The sequence below is a fragment of the Esox lucius genome, chromosome 25 (genome assembly GCF_011004845.1).
Source record: "Esox lucius isolate fEsoLuc1 chromosome 25, fEsoLuc1.pri, whole genome shotgun sequence".
NCBI classification, from domain to species: domain Eukaryota; kingdom Metazoa; phylum Chordata; class Actinopteri; order Esociformes; family Esocidae; genus Esox; species Esox lucius.
Window position 1 is genome coordinate 6,760,874 of NC_047593.1, and position 25,202 is coordinate 6,786,075.

Here is a 25,202-nt window from a genome sequence, read left to right on the forward strand (position 1 = left end):
GCATGCAATCAAGACGATATGAGCTGCTACATAAAATAGGTGCTTGTGAATGAATTTGAAAAAAGCAATTAGTAGATGTGCCTAGTAATCATTACTATGTAATGACAGGTTTATCAAGTAATTTTGACTTAAACGGTGTACCGCAAAATGAAGCGTGACCAAACAATATCTTTTAATACCTAGCCCTGAGGCACAGTAGCACATGAAGCATCAATCTTCCCCTCTCTAAAATTGACAATGCGTTCCATTGATTGGCCAGCCGGGTTTTCTCATCAGATGAAACATAAAAAGAGGACTATTATCTATCTGTAGATAACGTGTCCTCTGGCGATTATATAATCCAGGCAATACTTCATTAATTTCCTTACATTTCTCTTTAGCCTGTCATGCGATCAAAGAACCTTTCCGTATAAAATATGTGTTTTCCTGGTTACGGCTGTAACTCTTTTCATCTTTCGTCCTTTCTATGTACTGTTGAGTCAAATCGTTTAAAGTGTGTCCTCTTTAAGTATTTTTACACCTCTCTCCATAATGTTTTTAAAAATGTGTCTCGCTTTCTTTCTCTCTTGTTCTCAATTTCCCTCTCCCTTTATTTTTGTCCCTTTCTACATTGTCTTTCTCTCTCTCTCTCTCTCTCTCTCTCTGTCTTTCTGGGGGAAAGTATTAACTTTTGAAGCATCCCCGACACTGATTAATCCCAATTCAAAGCCAGCGTGGTGGCTGCGGGTTGAAATGTGTCTATCGGAATGTGCCGGCAAAGGGCAGTGGAATTTCACCCTCCCCATCTCTCTCCCCTTGCCCCCCCTCTCTCTTTTTGTCCCCCCATCCCTCCTACCTCTCGCTGTTCAGTTTAATCCCATCACCATGGAAGGACTGAGTGACTTGTGCGCGGTGTTGGTGCACAACTGACTGCATGAGAATTTAACTACATTCGTCACGACCGAGCCAGGGGTACGGAAAGGGGTGGAGAGAAAGAGCGCGGGAGGGTGAGAGTGGGAAAGCATATATAGAGTCGGAGCTGCTCTGCCTGCTCCTCAGTGCGTGTGAGAGAAGAGACGGAGGACGTGCGATAAGACAAGATGGAGCTCTGGAACAGATGAAGACTGTCACTGGGTATTGTCTGTCTGCCTGTGTGTGTTTAAGAATGACGGTCTGCCTCTGGGAGAACGTCTGTCTGTCTGCGCGTGTGGGCTTGTGAATGAATGTATCTGCGTGTGCATGTGTGAATGAACGAGAGTGTGCGCGCGAATACTTAGGAATCTGTTGGGCAGTTTAGTCCATGGCTGTGTGGATCTTATTGTCTCTGACTGTCTCTCTGTGCTATTGTGAAAACGGTGAGTGTCTCTGTGTTTGTCCTTAGTCAGTCTGTTTGTTTGCCAAGAAGCTGTAAGTCAGACAGTTTTCATCTGCGTGTAGTTCTGAGTGAGAGGGCGTGTGTGTGCATAATTTATGTGAGAGTGTGTAAACGCAAGACGGTACAGGTATGCGTAAAGCCTGTGTATGCGAAGGCCAGAGAGAGTTTTTTCTGTGGTGAAATGTAGGATTGTTATTGAATCATTTCTATCACTCACGGTCAATTCTGGATTGCACTGCTAGCTAAATTTAAGGCGAAACTGACAAAAATGTATATGGCGGTTTGTTTGCTCATGTTTTTATATATTTTTATATCAATATTTTTCAAGGATTCTATACATGATTTATTAGACAGGAAAGTGAGCACTGATTTAGGACAGGCTTTGCTGTCATAGTACTGGGTCAGATTCAAACCCATGCGGCATCAGTACATATACCCCGAATGTGTTTTTATGGATTTTGTGGAATTAATTTTGAGTGGACATCAATAATTGGTCCCCACAGAGATGGATAGCTTAACACAACTATGTGCATGTGTGCATAGATCTGTGTACATATAGGCTACGAACACATACAACCATATATATATATATATATATATATATATATATATATATATATATATATATATATATATATATATATATATATATATATATTACTGTTCAAAAGTTTAGGGTCACTTAGAAATGTCCTTGTTTTTGAAAGAAAAGCTAATTTGTGGTTCATTAAAATAACATCAGATTGATCAAGAATACAGTGTAACCATTGTTCATTTTGTAAAAGACTATTGCACCTGGAAACGGCTGATATTTAATGGAATATCTACACAGTACAGAGGCCCATTATCAGCCACTATCAGTCCTGTGTTCCAATGGCACGTTGGGTTTGCTAATCCAAGTTTATAATTTTAACAGGCTCTGTGAATATTAGAAAACCAGTTTTGCTATTCCATGTGCCAAATTGACAAGAAACTGAAGATCTTGTACAACATTGTGTACGACTCCCTTCACAGATCAGCGAAAAATAGCCCTAACCAGAACAGAGAGAGGAGTGGGAGGCCCCGGTGCACAACTGAGCAAGAGGACAAATACATTTGTGTCCAGTTTGAGAACAAATGCCTCACAGGTCCTTATATGTCTGCTTTATTAAATAGTACCAGCAAAACACCAGTATAGCAAGGATGCACTGTTCTGAAGATCTTATACAACGTTTCTTGTCGATTTGTCACTTCGAATAGATTTAATTTCTCAGAACAATTATAGTTTTAGAAGAAAGTTCTTCGTTTCTGACTATTTTGATTGTAATCAAAACCCACAATTGCTGATGCTCTAGATACTTAACTATTCTAAAAAGGCCAGTTGTATTGCTTCTTTAATCAGAACAACAGTTTTCAGCTGTGCTAACATAATTGCAAAAGGGTTATCTAGATATCACATAGACTTTTCAAATGAAATATTTGGATTAGCAAACACAGGACTGATGGTACTGTGTAGATATTCCATTGAAAGTCAGATGTTTCCAGCTACAATAGTAATTTACAACATTAACACATTAACAATATCTACACTATATTTCGGATCAATTTGATGTTATTTTAATGGACAACAAATGTGCTTTTCTTGGAAATGTCTAGGTATATATATATATATATATATATATATATATATATATAGAGAGAGAGAGAGAGAGAGAGAGAGAGAGAGAGAGAGAGAGAGAGAGAGAGAGAGAGAGAGAGAGAGAGAGAGAGAGAGAGAGAGAGAGAAATGGAAAGAGAGGGAGAGAGAGAGAGAGAGAGTAGGAGAGAGAGAGAATTGTGAGATCAGCAGTAATAATTCAGCAATAACAATTCAGACTGTGACAGGTTTTAAAGTGTAGCGAAAGAGGCGCTCCCATAATTATAAACCCTCAATAAGTAATCACATGTTTATCATTTCTACTCCAAATATTATCATGGATATTTCTCAGAAGTATATTGCTAAATATATAGGGTACAACCACCGTCTGGTCAGGAGAATAAGAGATTAATCACTGTTATGTAAATATTGCTCGGGCTAGTGAGAGGAGGAGGAGAGAGAGAGAGAGAGAGGCAGAGAGAGAGAGAAGTGGCCAGGTGCTGGAGAGGTAAAGAGAAATAGTGAGAAGTGGCCAGAGTAGTAGATAAAGAGCGAGTGCAACAGTGATAATGCTACAAACAGAGAGATAGAAAGAAGTCGAGAGACAGATGTGGTAGATCAATAGATGTTGAGAGAGAGAGGTGAAGGGATTATCTAGCACAGTAAATGTATGAATAACAGTAAATGTGAGAAAAGTGAGATTTCAAAGATTTCAATCTCACTTCACAACGCAATAATTTGACATTGAAGGGATACTCCTGGAATTTGAAGATGAAAACCTTAAAAATCTGACTCGGGAACAGGAAGTAAAAGACCTAATTCCCAAAACATCCCTTTATAAACATGTTTCATTAGAATTCAAGTCACAAACCAGAGTAATGAAGTGTCTTTCTTGAGGGCACAACTTATTATCGACTTAAGGGCTTGAACCAGCAACCTTTAGGCTATTGGCCCAAATGTCTTACGACTTGATCATGGGCTCAAATGCTTGAAGAGCATTCTGTACAGGAACAAAGTGAAGGACAGAGTTAGAGCAAGAGAACATGCAGAGTAAAAAAGCAAAGAAATAAGACAGTCCTCTAGATTATTCAGCAATTAAACACTTGAGTTTATGTGTTATGACACTTTTGTCGTGGCTTTGATGTTTGACAGACGTAGCCATGATAGAAATGTCATAATACATGGACTCAGGTCTACTATTGCTTTTTACGTGTGGTTTTTAACAGCTTTTAAAAGCTGGAATCATTCCCAAACCATCCATTTTTAAAGCAACACTGGCGGGCATGTGCACATTTAAGAGTTTGTCTGGTCGTTTGTTGTAATTCGTATTGACTGCCATGAAAAGCAGAAAAACACAGTTTTGGTTTCTAGGGACTGTTCATGGATCTGAAAACAGTGTCTAAAACATACCTACGGTCTATGCATAAGCACATTGAATGTGAGAGCAATTACTAGTTTCTCAAAACGAGCAGCTGGACCATTTGTAGATTAATTGGGAATTATTGTAACAATAACATTTGACAGTTTTAATTATTTCTATCCCCCACTAGACAATGCTATGTAAAAACGTCCCCTTTGCAAGTATTTTTAGCTGTTTTAGTTTCACACTTCAAATTTCAAACCGAAGAAACAGACAGCAACACTCTTTGCAATGAGTATTTTGCATGTTCTGCATTGTGTTTTAGCTCTCATTTACATATATTTCAAATATCCGTAACCAAAAGGCTTGTACATAATTTCACAGATTTCAGAAAAGCTGTCTCATTCTGACATGTTTGTATGGGCCAGGAGGTTGTTATTTATAACATGAGCATTGATTTGAGCGTTGACAAGGCACACAGCTACAATTTTGCCAAAGGCAATGCTAAAAGGATGGGGAAACATTAGTAGATATTACATTCATAAATTGCCTTGCTAGTTTATACAAATGGCAATTCTAATGGCAAATGGCAAATTAAAGGTAGCATGAGTAAGGTAGCATGTGCATCTGAAATGTAGGGATAGCAGCAATGAAGTCCACAAGGTAGACACATACCTGTAAGAACTGAGAACTTCCATTATCAGACTTTGCAAGGCAGTGTCAGAGTCCAGTAGTACAAAGAGAGTAGTGCGACAAGGTCCCTGAGAAGTGGGGGGGGTATGGTCAGTGCTGGGTCACAGGGTTCAACAGTGGTACAGTGGATGGAAAGAAACTGTTCCTGAGCCTGCTGGTGCGAGAACAAAGAGACCTGTACTACTTGACTTGGAAGACAGATGGGCCTTCTTCAGCCTCCTCAAAAAGTACAGGCACTGCTGCACGTTTTTGACCAGAGCTCAGGAGTTGAGGGTCCAGGAGAGGTCCTCGGAGATGTGGACACCCAGGAATTTGAAGCTGGACACCCACCTCAGCGCCATCCCTCTTCACCCACCTCAGGGCCATGCATGAGAACTGAGAGGTGACTGCAGCCTTCAGACTTCCTGTAATCCAAAAGCTCCTTGGTTTTCTTTGCCTTGAGGACCAGGTTGCTGTCAGCGCACCATGCCGCCAGGCACTTGACCTCCTCCCTGTAGGCTGCCTCGTCATTGTCACTGATCAGGCCTACCACTGTAATGTAATCTGGAAACTTGACAACGGTGTTGGAACTGTGTACAGGAGCGCGGTCGTGGGGGTGAAGAGGGAATACAGGAGGGGGCTCAGCACACAGCCTTGTGGAACACCAGTGTTCAGGATCAGGGTGGAGGAGGTGAAGTTGTCTGACCTGACAGACTGGGGTCTGTTGGTTAGGAAGTCCAAAGTTCAGTTGCAGAGACGGGGGATCCTAGGTCATGGAGTTTGTTGACCAGCCTAGAGGAGATGATCAAGTTGAATGCTGATCTATGAATAGCATTCTATGCTATGAATAGCATTCTCACATAGGGTTTGGTTTTGTCCATGTAGGTCAGGGCAGGTGTAAAGCTATGGAGATGGCATCCTCTGTAGACTTGTTCTCAGACTGGTAGGGATCCAGTGTTGGGGGGAGGCAGGACTTAAGGTGGGCCAGAACTAGGCTTTCGAAGCACTTCATGATCGTGGGGGTGAGTGTGACAGGTCGGAAGTCATCCAGGCTAGATGCAGTCGACTGCTTCGGCACTGGCACAATGGTTGCGGTCTTGAAGCACTTTGGGACAACCCCCTGGGCCAGACACTGGTTGAAAATGTCAATAAAGACTATGGCCAGCTCCCAGCATACAGCTCCGGACAGAATTAAGAGACTACTGCACATTTTTCTTTCCTTTCCAAAAAATTAGAAAAGGATGGTTTTTGAGCGAGGAACAGAAGGGTTCAATTTGCAGTAGTCTCTTCCTTTTAACCCTTCTGTTCCTCACTCAAAACCTTCCTTTTCATCTTTTTTGGAAAGGAAAGAAAAAGGTGCAGTGGTCTCTCAATTTCTTCCGGAGCTGTACACTCTGAGCACACACCGAGGGATGCCATCAGGACCAGCAGCCTTGCGTTCATTCACCCTGCTCAGTGTGGAAGACACATCTACAGTTGATAGGCTATGGGGGAGGTCGTCTGGTGGGAGCCCAGCTCTAATGGCTGTCTCTTTGTTGTCCCTGTCAAAGCGGGCGTAGAACCGGTTTAACTCGTCGGTGAAGGACGCAAAGACGCCCCGGGAGACACAATTCACATTGCCGTCTGGTAGTGCGGCATCGAGAACGTACACAAAGGTGGGGCCGGCGAGGAGGCCTCAGGGCTAGGCTAAAGCTAACCCCCACATAGGCCTTCTCTACCTTTTCCTCACTAACGTCCGGTCAGTGGTGAACAAAATGGACGATTGGTCATGATTTTCACAGAAACGTGGCTACACAACAGCATTCCCAGACAACGCAATTGAGCTTGATGGACGTGCATGATGTCTTCAGAGCTGACCGAAGACATAATTTAAGATGGACTGAGGCGAAGTGGACTGACAAATCAAAATTTGAAATTCTATATGGGAATCATGGGCGCTGCGTCCACCGGGCAAAAGTGGAGCGGGACCATCCGGCTTGTTATCAGTGCACAGTAACATTTCACATTCTAAACTGCAGCAATTTGTCTCTTCCGTTCCCAAACACTTACAGAGTGTTGTTAAAAGAAGAGGCGATGCAACATAGTGGTAAACAAGCCCCTGTCCCAACTGTTTTGAAACGTGTTGCTGGCATCAAATTCAAAATGAGCTTGTATTTTTCCAAAAATATCAAAATGTATCTGTTTCAACAGAGATATTTTGATATGTTGTCTTTGTAATATTTTCAATAATTATAGTGATAACTTATTTGCACCCCACTGCATTCTGTTTTTATTAGCATTTTAAACAGCGTCCTGTGTAAAATGCGAGGTTGTATGAAAAATCCCTTTCAATGAAAGTATGTGGTAGGTTTATTTATGTTTAGTGTATTTTGTTTTTTATGGATAGAATATGATTTAATATTCCTAATTGCAAGCACCCGTTTTATGAACATAATGACACTCTGTCTTCACCTTCTTTGCGTCCTCTTCTCTTGGTCTTTCTCTCTTTTTTCATCCCATCTTCAACCCCAACCACCACAACCACCACACACACAGTCCCAGCCTGCGGTCCACATGAGCGTATCAAAGCCCCCTCCGCCCCACTCCCACTTTGCCCCCCCGCCCGACTCTTCCACCTCCCACCTCTCCATCCCTCCCTCCTCCTCCACCCCGACCTCCCCGGCTTTGTCTCGGGCCGCCTCATCGTCTCCGAGACCCGTCCCGCCGCCCTCCCCCGTCAAGATCTCCATGCAGGAGCACTTTGCCATCAACGTGTGTCCGGGGCCCATCATGCCCATCCCGCAGATCTCCGACTTCTTCCCACGGTTCCACGACTTCCCGATGACACCACCCCCGCCCCGGGAGAAGAAGATCCTGAAAGAGCCGGATTTTGGATTGAACAATGGAAGCGAGAACTATGGCGAGAACAAAGAGAAGGAGAGGAAACTGGTCGAGGTGGACAGGGAGGACAAGGACGAAGGGGTGGATTCGGATGACGATGATGAGAGTGAGTGGGGGTGTGGGGGGGTGGGGGGGGGTGGTTAGGGACGAGCTGCAGTAGTTAGGGTCACGAAAGGAATAGCTTTGGGGTCGAGTTTGGTTTGTACGTACATTTGGTTTGTTCCTATGAGTGCATTTGGAAACCTGATGTTCCCACAAATATAGTGAAACTTGACAAAATAGACTCCTACAATGTTTTTGATAATGAATTTCCCCCCGCTAGGAAAAACTGGTTACGGGAAAAACTTGGGCGTGATGTTAAGAATGTACTTTTTTGTTTTTTTTCGGCATTACTGTTTAGGTTTGGGCGTTAGGGTTAGTTTATGCATACACCTAAGATTTAGGGTTTGGTTTTGGTCTAAGCAATGGGGAAATCAGATTTCTGGGTCAAGGGTGTCAGATCTCCACAAGGGTGGAAAGGCATATATGTACTAAATGCACAGTTTTGTTAAGACATTCATCCTCCAACACAGCCATCCTCAATTCTTAATGAATTCCGATGTTTACCAGAATTAAAGAGGTACATTGGAATTTAGAGATCTGGGGTATTTTCCTACTTACCCAGCGTAAGATGAAGTGACGGGTAACACTTTATGTCTTTGCGTTCAGCTTAAAGAAACTTGAAGTGCCAGATATCGTTAGCTTAGCGCAGTTGCTGGTTGTCTTTGAGTAATAGCTTGCAGAAGGCTAAGTCGACCAAATGTTGCTTCTCACAAAGACAACATCCAAATATTATTGCATAATTTCCCATATTTTTTACAATATTTTAACAGAATAGGCAGTACACAAGCAAAACATTTACAGTGAACTGTTTATATACTGTTTGAGGACCCAGGATGTAAAGGTTTTGAAATGGAGCGACGTTAAGGCTGACTATGGGCAAAGATTAATGTCTTTAAACTGTGTAACGGATCAATGCACCATCAGCATATTTGAGTTTCACTTACTCAAATAGTCCAGGCAGATCTGCACTGAAGGCAGAAATATTTGTGATTGGTTCGCTCCATGGAGAGGGCACAACTTCCATTTGAAACAGACTGAGACTTCCTTCATATCTGCTTAGAAGCTGAATACTGTAATTGGACATTTGACCAAGGTTAGAGCTTGTGCTTACCCTAAACTCTTACCCTAAACCCTTACCCAAACCGTCTGAAGTTCCTTTTCTTATCAACAGCTTCTTTCCTAAAAATAATCCTGTGAAAATGATGTACGTTAATACTGAAGGTATGGGCAGTGAAGTCAGTCTGCCCCTTTTTTGGATACTACATCATTGTCAGAAGTTTGGTGGTCATTTATGGACAGAAAATGGCACACCCGTTGTTTGTTTTCACACTCAGAAAGAGGCAAAATATATATTTTTTCAGCCACAATTGCCTTTGGGGTTATGCTTGTTAAAGCATTGAAATGTGTTAAACCAGAAATCCCCACATCGCGTTTACAATGAATATACACTCACCTAAAGGATTATTAGGAACACCATACTATTACTGTGTTTGACCCCCTTTCGCCTTCAGAACTGCCTTAATTCTACTAAGGTGCTGAAAGCATTCTTCAGAAATGTTGGCCCATATTGATAGGATAGCATCTTGCAGTTGATGGAGATTTGTGGGATGCACATCCAGGGCACAAAGCTCCCGTTCCACCACATCCCAAAGATGCTCTATTGGGTTGAGATCTGGTGACTGTGGGGGCCATTTCAGTACAGTCAACTCCTTGTCATGTTCAAGAAATCAATTAGAAATGATTCAAGCTTTGTGACATGGTGCATTATCCTGCTGGAAGTAGCCATCAGAGGATGGGTACATGGTGGTCATAAAGGGATGGACATGGTCAGAAACAATGCTCGGGTAGGCCGTGGCATTTAAACGATGCCCAATTGGCACTAAGGGGCCTAAAGTGTGCCAAGAAAACATCCCCCACACCATTACACCACCACCACCTGCCTGCACAGTGGTAACAAGGCATGGTGGATCCATGTTCTCATTCTGTTTACGCCAAATTCTGACTCTACCATCTGAATGTCTCAACAAAAATCGAGACTCATCAGACCAGGCAAAATTCTTCCAGTTTGCAACTGTCCAATTTTGGTGAGCTTGTGCAAATTGTAGCCTCTTTTTCCTATTTGTAGTGGAGATGAGTGGTACCCGGTGGGGTCTTCTGCTGTTGTAGCCCATCCGCCTCAAGGTTGTGTGTGTTGTGGCTTCACAAATGCTTTGCTGCATACCTCGGTTGTAATGAGTGGTTATTTCAGTCAAAGTTGCTCTTCTATCAGCTTGAATCAGTCGGCCCATTCTCCTCTAGCATCAACAAGGCATTTTCGCCCACAGGACTGCCGCATACTGGATGTTTTTCCCTTTTCACACCATTCTTTGTAAACCCTAGAAATGGTTGTGTGTGAAAATCCCAGTAACTGAGCAGATTGTGAAATATTCAGACCGGCCCGTCTGGCACCAACAACCATGCCACGCTCAAAATTGCTTAAATCACTTTTCTTACCCATTCTGACATTCATTTTGGAGTTCAGGAGATTGTCTTGACCAGGACCACACCCCTAAATGCATTGAAGCAACTGCCATGTGATTGGTTGATTAGATAATTGCATTAATGAGAAATTGAACAGGTGTTCCTAATAATCCTTTAGGTGAGTGTATTTCACTACCTTCTGGATGTGTTGTATTCTAGTCTAACTACAAACATTTAAAAATGTACATCCATAGGACAAAGCATGAATTTACCTTGACTTGTATTTTTGTATTTTTGTAGTTTGTCATTGTCATTGTTGATTTAACTCTGGGGGTTCAGATATGGCTATTATGTTCCAGTTATGTATTTATCCATGTATTTCTGTATCACAGTCCTTTTGTGCAGGTTTTCAGCTGGCAAAGTATTTGCATCCAAGAACATGCACATGAACTTGACAGTGTCCACTTATTCATGTCAATAAATGTTCATCCTAGATAACCAGTGAAAGTAAGATCGGGTTTCTACAATCCCAAGGTTTCTTCCTGAATCTAAAAGTACAAGTTTGTTTGTGTCAAAACTAGTTTCTTTGTAGATTTCTCAGTGTCAGCGACTCTGCAAGTGTTTGGCGGGGGGGGGGGGAGGGCGGGGGGGGGGGGGGAGGGCGGGCGGTAAATGTCAAGCCTCTTCACACCCGTCAATGTCGCTTGACTTGCAGTTTCTTGGACAGCGGGTCTGCTCATGCACACGCAAACAAGCAAACAGACACACTCCGGGATGATTTATTTCGCTGCGTCAGAGTAATGTGATTCGGTCCTCAGGCATCTTTTCTTTTCATTTGCGCTGAGTAATAAAACAAGACAGAGCAATTCATAAAAAGCCAACACGCCCTGGGTTTCATAAAAGAGTGTCGGAAGAATAAGCATCGGCCTATCCAGATGACGTACGGAGCTGGAGGCTGAGGTTACAGGTGTTTCTGTTGACGGCGGGTGAGAAGGCCGGGGCTGTGTGTGTGTGTGGCCGATTTTGCGTGCGTATGTGTGTATTCAGGTGCAATAGTTGCAACGGACAAAGCGACAGCCCCTAATAGATTTTTCGTATCGGATGGTTTCTTCACAGCTTACCTGGGCACGCTGGAGTTTACCCTGCTCTTCGATCACGAAAACAATTGCCTACATTGCACCATCCACAAGGCCAAGGTAAGCATCTCAACCCTATACAAAAACCTACTCATTCTAATTTCTGCCAAAGGCTGAGCTTGAAATCGAGAGCACACTTACATTCCAGGCCTTAGATTTGGTGCCCGTACAAAGCGTATATGAAGTGCGAAGTTCTTAAAGGGTGTGATATACTGCCGCTAGCTAGGGAAGTGTGGCTCCCAGTCTTTTCCAATGGCGTCGACAAGCGATATGTGCAGTTAGATGCTGAGGCGGACGATTCAGGCTTGGGAAGCGTTGGACCGTTTCAACTACGTGGAAATCACCAGCTGCGAAAGCTTGAGAAACCAGTCCCCGGGGTTGCTGTCAGTGTTTTATTGGAATGTCTTCTTTGTTGTGAAACCAAAGTTCAATCCCAAATCACTCTCCACTATTTCCCAGGAAACTAATTGTTCAATCCCAACCTAGCTGCCCCTGGAGAGCAATAATAACAACAAATTATTACACAGGACACTCCAGGGCTTGCTTGGCATTCACAGGAATACACTTCAGTTCCATTAATCAAAGTTCTGTTTGCCACATTATATTTTAGCAAACATTTATTTGTGAGGGTTGTTGGATTGTTGAAGAATCAACACTGAATCAACAGATCCTGTGGTCTAGTGGGACTGTGCCCCAGTTCACTTCTGCCCTCTGACTTTCAAGTTTGTCTCTCAGTTTGTCGCCATCTTTATCCGTTGCGTGCTTTTATAGATGTTTTTGTAACAGTGTTCTTTTGTAACAGATTAATTTAACATAGTAAATAAACTATTTACAAATGGCAGCTGGCTTTTGAATTAGTTAGGTTCAAGGCATCAAACTCGACTGAACATGCTGCCAAACAAACCCGCTCCTTTACAATTTCTCTACAATTGCTGGTGAATACTTGAACGTAAAAATTGATAAAAAAGGGAAAATAAGAGCGTCAATTTGCAGCTTGTAGATTTATCCTTGGCTTATGCATCCTAATCCAGGCTTGCCTTGCCGTAGCCTTGTGGCGTCGAAAGCCACAAGCCGTACATTATTTGCGGAGACAGGCTTTACTGTAACTCGGGACGTCGAGCCAAACGTTGGAAACCATCCGCCAGCGTTAACACGGACTAGCTCTGGAATTCACAAACGGCCGAATTGGACGATGAAACCGGATGCCGGACAAGAGAGGAGATAATGCTCTTTGTCAGGCCCTGACCTCTTCGGGCTTACGGCCTCGGGTGTGGGACTGTGTGTCATGTGTGTGATAAAAGCTGAACCCTTGACCGTGTGTGCTCTCTCTCTCTCTGTCTCTCTGTCTCTCTGTCTCTCTGTCTCTCTGTCTCTCTGCGTGTGTGTTCGTGTGTCTTTCCCCAGGGTCTGAAGGCCATGGATTCCAATGGGCTGGCCGATCCATATGTGAAGCTTCACCTTTTGCCCGGGGCAAGCAAGGTCATTACAACCTTCCTGTTTCTCATCATCTTCCACGTTAGTGTAGCCCAGAAGGAATGTGTCATGCTTATGTCCGTGTCCATGTTTGTTTGTTTTCCGTGTGTTTGTGTGGGTGTGTTTCTTACAACTGAAACAGCTTGCCTCGCACTGAAGTGCTAAATATCTTACTGATGCCAGGGTAATATTTTGAATTGCTGGGAGAGTGGCCGCTGTAAATCCAAATCAAATCACGGAACGCTGCAACTCGCGATGGCACGCCACTTGAGATTGATTTAAGTGATCACCTAGTTTCACGTGTAGTTGCAATTTTTTTTATTTTGAATTGTAATTGCTTTTTTGCTGTTTATTAGACAGACAAACTATAATTAAAAACTGAAGAGTTAATTTAACTCTCCCTAAATAATATTTAGTTTACCGCAAAGTTTATTTCGGTAAACTAACTCTGCTGCCAGAGTTGAGATGAATGAGTGATAATTGGATGCAGTAATTATTCTAATGTGCTCTTTGTTGAATGATGCGTTAGACTCAGTTTTATAGAACCTACACACAGAGCTTCTGCTTAAGTTAAAATAGGATTTCTTCAATTTAGTTATCCGTTTGAATGTTGAGTAATTTATCATTCCCCTCTGCTCTGGGCATCTGACACGAATGAACAAAATGTGTTTATTTTTCTGAACCACTCCAAAAACACTAGTCGCCAGACCGTTTCAGTAACAAGAATCCAACTTCCCCTCACTATTGCGAATCCCATTGGAATCTGCTTCTTGGGACTTACTTTTGCACCTGCAACATGAATTAAGACTAACTGAAAGAGTTGGGAAGAAAATGTACAAAACAATCTAAGCCATTTTATCTGGGACAATGATTTCAGTAAGGTGCAAATCTGAGTGACATTGGATTTGTATCGAAAATCTATTTTACACTCTTGAGAAGCATAAGTTTAATTCATTTCTCAGTTTCTGTGCAAACATAAATGAAAACAATTGTAGGTTCAAAGTCATTTGATTTAGTTTCAGGCCCCTCCATATTTGATTTAGTTTCAGGCCCCTCCATATTTGATGTAGTTTCAGGCCCCTCCATATTTGATGTAGTTTCAGGCCCCTCCATATTTGATGTAGTTTCAGGCCCCTCCATATTTGATTTAGTTTCAGGCCCCTCCATATTTGATTTAGTTTCAGGCCCCTCCATATTTGATTTAGTTTCAGGCCCCTCCATATTTGATTTAGTTTCAGGCCCCTCCATATTTGATTTAGTTTCAGGCCCCTCCATATTTGATTTAGTTTCAGGCCCCTCCATATTTGATTTAGTTTCAGGCCCCTCCATATTTGATTCAGTGATGAGTTGTTTGGGAACGAACAGCTCTTTTTGGTTAACGCTGAGGAACAAATCGCACTGGAGTCGCACTTTAACTTCTCGATTTACCTACTTTTCTATCTCAAACAATCATTATTTGCAAATTCGTTACATAATTCATGTAGCGAATCAGCACTCCAGAAACAATATATTGCATGAAGAGTGCATATTTCTGTTCCAGTGTAATTTTCCAGTTGGGTAACATCAGGGAAAAATATCTAGCGGTAAGAGGTAACCCAGGTACAAGTGTATTTCCTTGCTCTGACATAATTTTGACTGCTTTTTGTCTTTACACTTGGGATTTGCCCTTGGAAAATAATTAAGAATGCAACAACCATATCTCTGACATTAAGAAATACAGTGATGGGTGACAACTCTACAATTCAACTAAAATATTAAATTAGCATTTTATTTCTTTGCAAGTTTAGCCAAAGCACTGAGGATGAGCCACTGCGCTAACCACACCTGGCTAACTAATGTGGCACATCATCACACCACATCAACTACTGACAGTGATTTGTTTGGGTATTTTGTTGTTTAATGTGGCATGCGCCCATGCACAGCAATGTTCGCTCTCGCTAACGACAAACGAACGACAGGTTTTTCATCATCATGTGACTGCTTGTCGTCGTCGTCGTCGGCGGGTGACATCTTGTATTGGTTTCAGCACAATAAGCTGCGGTAGCTATTCCCAGGTAGAGCCGGGCAGGTATTCGATGCGCTCTGTCTGCGCTCTCCTTCCGTCCCGCCCTCCGTCCCTATCTCTGTCACCATCTCCCACTATCTCCGGGTGACCTGCTACGACCTTGGAACTGCAACACAGCGTCGGGAGGCGAGGGGAGGTGGCGGGGTGGGGGGGTTGGGGGGGGTTAGGGGAGGACAGCAGCAGGTGGTTGTCATGGAAACAGCGCAGATTGTTACACAACTCACGTCAACAGGCCGGTGTAGATCGGGGTGGTTTGTGGCGGTGGGGGGGGGGGGTGGTGGGGGGGTTAGCGTCAACATGTGCGTAATTACCCACAAGCCCCGGTTTGGGTGAATATCGACCGTATGAGTCCACGGCGCTGGGAAGTGCAGAGCCTGTGAGTGTGAAACAGATGATGACAGGAGCGCAGGTGGGCAGCCAGGGAAGAACTCACCTATTCTTGCTTACTAAAAACACACACACACACACACACTTTGTGTCTCAGCCTCTCAATCTTACGCACACTCCCTCACACACACCCGCACGCCCGCACTTTAGCTCCCAGCCTCTCTTTGTCTTACACATTCTCACTCACATGGAGTGTGCACTCACACACAGTCCCATGTAGCTACGCGTCCTTCACACACCATCTACCCAACATAGAGGGGCCATAGCCGAATAACCAGAGCCAATAACGATTGTGGTACTAACATGAAGAGACGCACCTGGCTAAACACACCTCCACAAAAGCACGCACACACTTGCCCTCTAATGCACTAAACACATATCACACGCCATTACACATTCGCCCCATCCTACACAACACATCACACACCCCTGACAGGGAGGGGGCTGTGAAGGAGCAGAGACTGCTGAGTGAAAGAAAGCGAGAGAGAAAAGAGAGAGAGAGATAGGAGGAGGAGTCAGACAGAAAGGGAGAAACAGTCCGACCGTAATGAGAGGAGCAGGCAGACAGTGGTAAGAGAAAGGCAGAGACGGTGAGAGAGAGAAAGCCAGGGAGGGAAAGCGAGGGCGAGGGCGAGAGAGAGCGAGAGAGAGCGAGAGAGAAAGGGTGTCCTCGGTGCCTCTGCTGTCGGGTGGCTTTCTGGTCTCGGTGTTCTCAGATGCTCCCAGTCCGTTAGAGAGATTTCCGAGTCACAGTCACAGACGGATTTGCGGGTGTGCGTGCGTGAGAGAGAGCTGGGGGAACAGGAGAGAGAGGAACGGGGAAAGAGAGAATGAGAGAGAGAGAGTTTGTGTGTGTGAAGGTCCATATCGACGGACGGACAGACGGACGGTGGGGGGGGGGGGGGTGGATGGGGGGGTTGAAGCAGAGGGCTACGAATGAAATATTTAGGGAAACATGGAACTGCGTTGAGGGTGGGGGCCGTGGAGAAAATCAACGAGAGGGGAGCAAGGCAGGATGCTTTTTTTTAGGCAGACACCATGTGATGTTGAGGCCCAGGATGTACCCTGTGGATAGAGTAAAGGGTGAGAACTGGAGCGAGGTGGGCTGGCATGGAAGAGGGACAGACAGAGTGTCAAGGATGAGAGGGAGAAAGGGATAGGAGAAAAGAAGAGAGAGATTGGAATGGAAGAGAAGTTGAGAGAGGGTGAGGTGTAGGCTGGAAGAGAAGGGGAGAGGGTGAGGTGTAGACTGGAAGAGAGGGGGAGAGGGTGAGGTGTAGACTGGAAGAGAGGGGGAGAAGGTGAGGTGTAGACTGGAAGAGAGGGGGAGAGGGTGAGGTGTAGACTGGAAGAGAGGGAGAGAGGGTGAGGTGTAGACTGGAAGAGAGGGGGAGAGGGTGAGGTGTAGACTGGAAGAGAGGGGGAGAGGGTGAGGTGTAGACTGGAAGAGAGGGAGAAAGGGTGAGGTGTAGACTGGAAGAGAGGGGGAGAGGGTGAGGTGTAGACTGGAAGAGAGGGGGAGAGGGTGAGGTGTAGACTGTAAGAGAGGGGGAGAGGGTGAGGTGTAGACTGGAAGAGAGGGAGAAAGGGTGAGGTGTAGACTGGAAGAGAGGGATAGAGGGTGAGGTGTAGACTGGAAGAGAGGGGGAGAGGGTGAGGTGTAGACTGGAAGAGAGGGAGAAAGGGTGAGGTGTAGACTGGAAGAGAGGGATAGAGGGTGAGGTGTAGACTGGAAGAGAGGGATAGAGGGTGAGGTGTAGACTGGAAGAGAGGGGGAGAGGGTGAGGTGTAGACTGGAAGAGAGGGGGAAAGGGTGAGGTGTAGACTGGAAGAGAGGGGGAGAGGGTGAGGTGTAAACTGGAAGAGAGGGGGAGAGGGTGAGTTGTAGACTGGAAGAGAGGGGGAGGGGGTGAGTTGTAGACTGGAAGAGAGGGGGAGAGGGTGAGGTGTAGACTGGAAGAGAGGGGGGGGGGGGTGAGTTGTAGACTGGAAGCATAAAAGAGGACAGCGGAGAAGCATAGAGGAGAAGAGAGAAATTGGAGTGGCAGAGAAGAAGAGAGAGTGTGACGTGGAAAAACAGGAAAAGAGAAGGAGAAGCATGAGGGGACAGGAAACGAGGAAAGTGACGACAGAGAATATAAAGAAGGATGGGAGAGAGGAGGACAGATTTGGGACGGCAGGGGAGAGAGAGAGGAGGAATGCGGAGACAGGAAGATGGACTGAGAGTGATAGACAGACAGGAATGGCCGAAAAGAGAGGCTTTAGAGAGAGCAATAGGGAGATAGGAAAATGGAGAAGGAGGGGAGTGAGGAATAGAGGAATAGAGAGGAAAGTTACAAAGAATAACAGAGAGAAAGGTTTAGAGAGAGTGAGAGGGGTGGAGGGGGGTGGGGAGGGCTGGGGAGAGCGAGGTAATTAGCTCCGGAGCACAAGAATGCTCGGGGAGTCAGGATTTAGGATCGCGCTTCATCGCCTCAAGTCTTTGTCCACTCTCTTGGCGTGTTTGTGCAGTGTTTTGTGTGTGCGCACCCGCCTGTGTGTAAAACGTCTGTGTGTGTTTGGGTAGGATGCATCTGCGCGCTGGGGACAGTCAGGATGGAGAGAGTGAGAAAGCGTGCCCCGGTATCAATGCAAAAAATAGGCGTTGTGTAACCAAGAAAATAAATGAGAATATGTGAAAGTTAATCAACGTGTCCTGGAGGCGGTTTATAATGAGAAATGGGGGCTAGCGCCGGCTAGCACGCTAACCTCGCCATCTCAATCATTAATGAAGAGGAAATTAGACTGTGAAGCCGTAAAAAACGTTAGCGCTAGTACTTCCTTTAAATTAATGGGTTTTGATTTGCCATGTTAATTATGTTAGTGGGTACTAGCTGATTGGTGTGCTGTGTTAGCCTTAGCACACGCCCGCAGACACACCAGTTTTACTGTACTTGGATTATTGTTTGAGGGGGCGGGGGCAAAAAATCTCTTCCCTTTCCTAATCCTATTTTTTTTTCATCTGGAAATACACGTGTGTTTGTATCAATGTGTATATATGTGATGCCAAATCAACACTTCCCAGAGGCAGATTATTATGAAAGATGAGGCCTAGCGCCGGCTCCCCACCACCTCAATCACTCATGTAGGGGAAATGTGACTGTGAGGCGTTAGCAACCTTCCGTCTACGCCAGGCTTTGATTCTTCATGTTAGCTGCGTTAGCACGGGCTAATTGACTGAGGTTTTGTGTCAGAGGTGGCATATGTGACAGGTGACAGGTGGCAGAAGACAGACGGACAGGGGATGTGGGGAAGCCTCCTGACCTCCAGGTCTCCTCTATAAAGTAGGTGAGCAGATGTCTACCATTTCCTGAGGGGAATGAGATAAATGAAGTCCCCCCCCCTATCTATCTCTCTCTGTCGCACTCAGTCGCATTCACTCCCCTTTATCAGTCTCATTTCTCTCTCTTATCGGTCCGGCTTCATCCGTCTGCCTCTCACTGTGTCCTCCCCCTTGCTGTCTCGTTTCTTTCAGTCCATCGCTCCCTCGGCACTGGGCTTCTCTCTGTGTGTCGTTCTCCTCTTTATGTCCCTTCATCTCTCGATTTATCTCATCTCAATTGCCTCTCGCTCCATCCGGTGTGCCCCAAATACTTAATGCCTCTCTCTTTCCACCTGGTTTTCTCACTTCTCTTCTTACCCATCTCTCTTCTCTTCTTACCCATCTCTCTTCTCTTCTTACCCATCTCTCTTCTCTTCTTACCCATCTCTCTTCTCTTCCGTAATCATCTGTTATGCTCATCTCTTTCCATGTAGTTTCTGCCTAATACCTTACAACAGGTTTCTCTTATGCCCGCCTCTCTTCCTATCGGCGTCTTTCTTACTCTAGTCTTCCCACCTGTTTCTCAATTCAGTGTCAGTTTGAAAAGTTTTATTGGCATGGGAAACAAGTGAAACAAAAGCAAATCTACAAAGGAAACATTACGCACAAATTAAAAAAGGTCAATAGCATTTTGAATGTTGTACTGCAGGCATTGTACAGTGTGTGAGAATGAAATAGGGAATATGGTATGGTTTAGTTTCACAGTTACTCTGTGTGCTCCATTGGTTGCCTTTTCCTCATGGCAATGGGTCACAAATCATGCTGCTATGACTGTACGTGAAGGTATTTTGCCTGGCAGATATGTTAGCTTATTATTGTTTGTTTTGATTTCAAACTCTTAGTGGGTCTATATCATGTGAAGGATCTTTTTTATCATAGCCTACTTTGTGGTTAGGCTACCCAGAGTATTGCCGCTGGGGTTTATAACACTGCTGGATTTGCAAGTAGCGAATTCGGGCAGTTTTAGTTAGTCAGTTTTGTATGGCAAAAACCTAGCAGGTTCATTTGTTTTGCAGTTGTTTGCTCTTTCTCATTGCTATTTCACAGGCAATAGCATTTTGAAATGAATTTCCATTATTCATTCTATGCTTGATCATGACAGACTGAGAAAACACGTTATGCCACAAATGATGTTTTGCGTAGCTTTGTGCTCTCTGCTTTTTCTGTACTCTACTTATTTCTCTTGTATGAGGTTAATGGTGTATCTTCCACATGTTTTAAACATGTAGGCTATTGCAAATAGGGAACGGGCCATTTGGAATGTTACCTGAATAGTCGCTAATCGCTTTTTCACGGTTTTGTGAGTCCAGACTCCAACTGCTCCAGTCATGTTCAAATGAATAAAAACAAACGCTTTTGACATGAAGTACAGACGAGGGTCTCGTACCATCGCACGCTGTATTTATGAGTAATTCACCGCAGCGTTGTGCAGTAAAGGGCTATATATTGTATAACAACCTGTTTTCAGTAGGCATTGAATGTACTTCTTAATCACCACTTATCTTACATATTAATATAGTTTAGTGGAGCTATAAGCTAACCCAGTGTCCTTTGGTTTGGGAAAAGAAAAACAATGTTTGCTTTTGCATTTCACCAAACCCATAGAAATGTGCCGGGAGCTAACATTATGTCCTCCCGAGATGGATTTGAGGCTAATGCAAGGACATAAACATAAACATTTTCATCTGGCCAGCTGTCAATGCAGCAACCTTTTGCTGACTGGAAAGATGCCTTGACATCACTGCTTCAACATAAGAACGATCCTTTGGGGGCCTATGGCAGCACATTCTTCTGTCACAGGGGTCAGATATTCAAGTACTACGGTTATGGCAAGGTATCGTTCCAATTTGCTTGGATTTCTGGTAAATTCCTTCCAGCATATCAAATAAGTCACTATTTGTTTTCTCATTATTTGGTTGGGTCTGACCGTGTTGCTCTCCAGTGTCTCTGTGAAGTCTTTGTGAACAGAGCCCAGGTACCAGCTGGATTAAGGGACAGTTCTCTAGGTTAATCGCTCTAGTATTTTTACTAGACCTTCGTGCCTTGTCTCTCAGATAATTTACAGCCTTGTTAAAGGTACTCGTGGTGTTGATTTTTAGGCTGAGGTAAGTGTAGTTATTTGTTTGCTTTTGGGCAACAGTGTCTAGCTACAATTGACGCTTGTGGTCCTGGCATCTGAACATTTTGGGGAAAATTGTTATTTTCATTTGGTTTTACTGATTTTACTGACCAAACGTTGGGTTTCTTCCTTTGTGATGCTTTGCCAGGCCTTCACTGCAGTTGTCTTCAGTTGTTGTTTGTTTGTGGGTCTTTCTGCCTTTTGGTCTGGAGATTGGGCTTCATCAAGTGAAGTGCATGCTCAATCGGGTTGAGATCAGTTGATTGACCCGGCCATCACAGAATATTCCACCTATTTGCCTTAAAAATACTCCTGGGTTGCTTTCGCAGTATGACTTGCGTCATTGTCCATCTGAAAAGTGAAGCGCTGTCCAATCAATTTTGCTGAATTTGGCTGAATCTGAGCAGATAAATCCCTAAACACTTCAGAATTCATCTGTTTGCTTCTGTCTTCTGTCACATAATCAATAAACACTAGTGACCCAGTGCCATTGGAAGCCCATGCTTGCCCATGCCATCACACTGTCTCCACTGTGTTTTACAGATGATTTGGTATGCTTCGGATCTTGAGACGTTCCAAGCCTTCTTCATACATTTTTCTTCATATCATTCTGATACAGGTTGATCTTAGTTTCATCTGTCCAAAGAATGCTGTTCTAGAACTGGGCTGGCTTTTTTAGATGTTTTTTTGGCAAAGTCTAATCTGGCCTTTATTCTTATGGGCTTATGAATGGTTTGCACCTTGTGGTGAACCCTCTGAATTTGCTGTTGTGAAGTCTTCTCTTCATGGTAGACTTGGATAATTATATGCCTACCTCCTGGAGAGTGTTCTTCATTTGGCTGGATGTTGTGAAAGGATTTTTCTTTACCATGGGAAGGATCCTACGATCCTCCACCACGTTTTGTGTTGCTGAGCTCACTAGTTCGTTCTTTTTTACTCAGGTACCAAACTGTTGATTTGGCCACTCCTAATGTTCCTGCTATCTCTCTGATGGATTTGTTTTTTTTGCTGCTACTTTACACTTATGTATATTACTGCCATACTTGGGATATCTAAATGTTCATAATACTCCCCAGATTGCTGCTAGTTTACGGTATTCTTTTTTAAACTGCTGCTAGTGTACAGTGTTATGTATATTGTTGCTTTATTTTATTATTATTTTCTGTCTAGATATATTTTTGCTTATATACTCTTCTTCTTAACTCTCACTACGTAGTTGTCAGGCGCCATGTCATAAGAAGTTAATTGTGCAGGATGACGCTGTGTTGTTCGGTGCATTTGACAAATGAACTTTGAAAATGAACTTGAAACTGAACTGAAAGTAAACGTGGCCTGTTTCACTTGCACAGAGAGCTTGTTTGGACACATGTTGTGGTTTTACAACAACATCTTCCAAATGCGAATGCCACACCTAGAATAAACTCCAGACCTTTTACCTGCTTAATTGATGAAGAAATAACCCACACCTGTCCATGAAACAGCTTTTGAGTTAATTGTCCAATTACGTTTGGTCCCTCGAGAAATAGGGACCAAACGCTGCTGCTGTAGTTCCTACCTGGTTGCTGACAGAAGCACCAGATAATTTGTGATCAGTAGACATTTCTGAGTCCAGTAGGGTGAGGCTGGGAAATGCAGACTTTTCCAGTGATTTTGCCAATTCATTATGTTGAATAGAGTTGGGCTCATGCTGCATCCTTGTCTTTTGTGAATTAAGGTGACCAGACCTTGGTCTCACATTTTGGGAAAGATGCCAGAGCTAAGGATGATTTTGAAGAGATTAGGGATGGCTAATTTGAATTTGTGTCCTGTGAATATTCTCATCTCATTGACTACACCATCAACGCTGTGGGTGTCTCTCTCCCTCACTCTCTTCCTCCCAAGATGTATTACAAAAATTAGCGGAGTGAAGCAAAGTGCTTCTTTTCCTTCTCGCTCGTCTTGTTTAACATTTTAATGAAATCAGTGAATAAAAATTGTTTTCGGTGCTACGCACAGGTTTCAACGGGAATAAATGAGGACCTTTGAGGTGCAGAGTGGAGGAATTTCGTGGGCCCATCCGTATGGATGGAGGAGTTCTCACTCCCACCACTCAGCCACTTCATTATTTCCATGTCGAGGGCACCACTCCCACGGGGGGTGCAAACCCTCCGCCCACACTGACTCATCGCCGTCGGTGATCAGGCTGATGAGCGCCGCGTCATTCGGCAGACGGGGTTGAGGAACAGTCGCTCACCCTTGTCTCTTGGGACTGGCCCGTTCCAGGACCTGGTTCACCTGTCCCTGGGCCTCCTGCTTAATCATACCAAACAGCACTCTCACACGGGATTCCCTCTTGTCTAGGTAGGAAAGGGCAGTTTGCCTCTCACTGGTTATCTCGTAAGACAATTGTGTTGCCAAAGAGATATTTACTCATAATGGCTTATTAAATTTTTTGCAGACTCAGTAGCTGGAATAATGCTAGTAATTTGTTTACGATGTTCAATATTGATAATTTATTTACAATGTACAATATTGATGGTCTGCATTTCTAAATCCTTTTCCCTAAAATAAATATGCCCAGTGTGTGGATTATTGATAGGCACCTCTTGTTTCTCGGGATGGCTTTAGTGTGCTATACACATCATCCTCTGGACACTGCAGCTGCTTGAGTTGTGATTCGTCAATGAAAAACCAATAAAACGTGTTGTCTTCTGCGTTTCCAACGGTTACATGGGTTTCAGAGAACGAGCGCCGTGTTTGTCAGTGTGGGCTCACGCCGCGTCCGTGTTGTTTTTCATCATCCCTGTTTTGACTGTAACAGCAGGGTCATCATTTCCACATTCCCGAAGGATCCCCCAATCTTAATCAGCAAATTAGTTGAAATTCATTGAGGAACCTCTAATCCTCTCCTCTGCCCCTTTTCTAACCTTCATCACACACCCCTCTCTCATCCCTCTCTCATCCTTCTCTCTTCTCTGGTCCCCTGCAGGCAAACAAGCTCCGCACCAAAACACTGAAGAACACTCTGAACCCGGTGTGGAGCGAGACTCTGATGTACCACGGCATCACAGCCGCCGACATGACCACCAAAACCCTCAGGTATTGAACCGCCGAGACGCCCAAACTCCTGATTGTCCCGTCTGAATTCCAAAACATCTTGCCCACACTATCTGAGAGGACCCTCTGGCCTGTTCATTATCCGGGGGATGGAAAGAAAAAATGGCCATGCGCGCCGGCCAACTGTTCCATTAGCGGTCACCGTGGTAACCCACTCAGGTGTTGGCTCCAGTTTGGACTCTCCGCCCCCTCGTTCCCAGAGTGCCCTCGATAAAGAGCGGCGATGTGATTGAGGTTGAGCGCAGTAATGCTCAGGCCAAAATGCTGCGGCACTTATCTCGTTCTCACATGTTGTGTTTGTGTGTGTGTGCGTGCGTGCGTAAACACACACACATGCGCGGGCGCTAACTCCCCCCTGTAAAGCTAACAGTCAGGATTGTGTGTTCAACCTTTAGTATCCAGTCAAGGGCGAACGCTGTGCAGCGGAGCCATGCAGCTCAAAGTCACACAAATTGGGCAGAGAAGCACATCTCCTGCCTCAGACACACAAACACACACAGTGTCCAATAGATCAGCTCAGAATTCCTACAATTTACGTGTAGGAGTATAAATTGCGGACATTAAAAAAAAATCTATTGCATTTTTTGAATATCCAATCGGATTTAAACTAGGGTGAAAACATTTAACAAAACCATAAATACATTTTTCACCACATTTTCATCATTGATTAGAAGGATTTATATCCAGTAGTGTCAAACATTTTGAAGCTATTTATCTGGGCACCTAAAAAGCTGTTTATATAAGAAGTGTTAATACGCGAGTAAAAGCAGTGTATAACACCAGAATAACATTTTGAAGAAATTTGAAGTGACTGTGTAAGTTGAAGACCCAAAAAGCTGTCTGCAAGCTGTCTGCAACCAACAGTACTTAAAGGTCACTTTCTTGAGGGAAATCCAGTGAAGTGCTTGCTCAGCTTCTGGCAAAGTAATCTGGCATATACTTGCTTTGACTGTGAGAAGGCTAACGAGATTTGGCCTTGTAGGTGTGTTGAAGTTAAGAAACTATTCTTGCAGAAAGCAAAAAGCAGAGACTGCAGTACAGAAAAGGCCATAAAACATTGAGTGACAACCACTGGAGAGTCCTATGAGTCCAGATTTGAAATTGTAGGTTTTCAACGTTTAA

At 44.1% G+C, this 25,202-nt stretch overlaps 1 protein-coding gene across 3 annotated transcripts in view; it reads left to right on the forward strand.

The window, feature by feature from the left end:
- Nucleotides 1–873: 873 nt before the first annotated feature.
- doc2d (double C2-like domains, delta) overlaps nt 874–25,202 on the forward strand; it is a 43,789-nt gene continuing 19,460 nt past the window's right edge. Inside the window, exons 1-5 of one of the 3 annotated variants that reach the window (XM_010903889.4) lie at nt 874–1,113; nt 7,537–7,987; nt 11,560–11,639; nt 12,984–13,058; nt 23,953–24,062. In XM_010903889.4, the coding sequence (XP_010902191.1) occupies nt 7,555–7,987; nt 11,560–11,639; nt 12,984–13,058; nt 23,953–24,062 (698 nt within the window). In that variant the 5' untranslated portion in view covers nt 874–1,113; nt 7,537–7,554. Of the gene's footprint in view, nt 1,114–3,156; nt 5,405–7,159; nt 7,988–11,559; nt 11,640–12,983; nt 13,059–23,952; nt 24,063–25,202 lie in introns of those variants that run through there. The other 2 variants (XM_010903890.4, XM_013131137.3) reach the window with 2 other exon arrangements.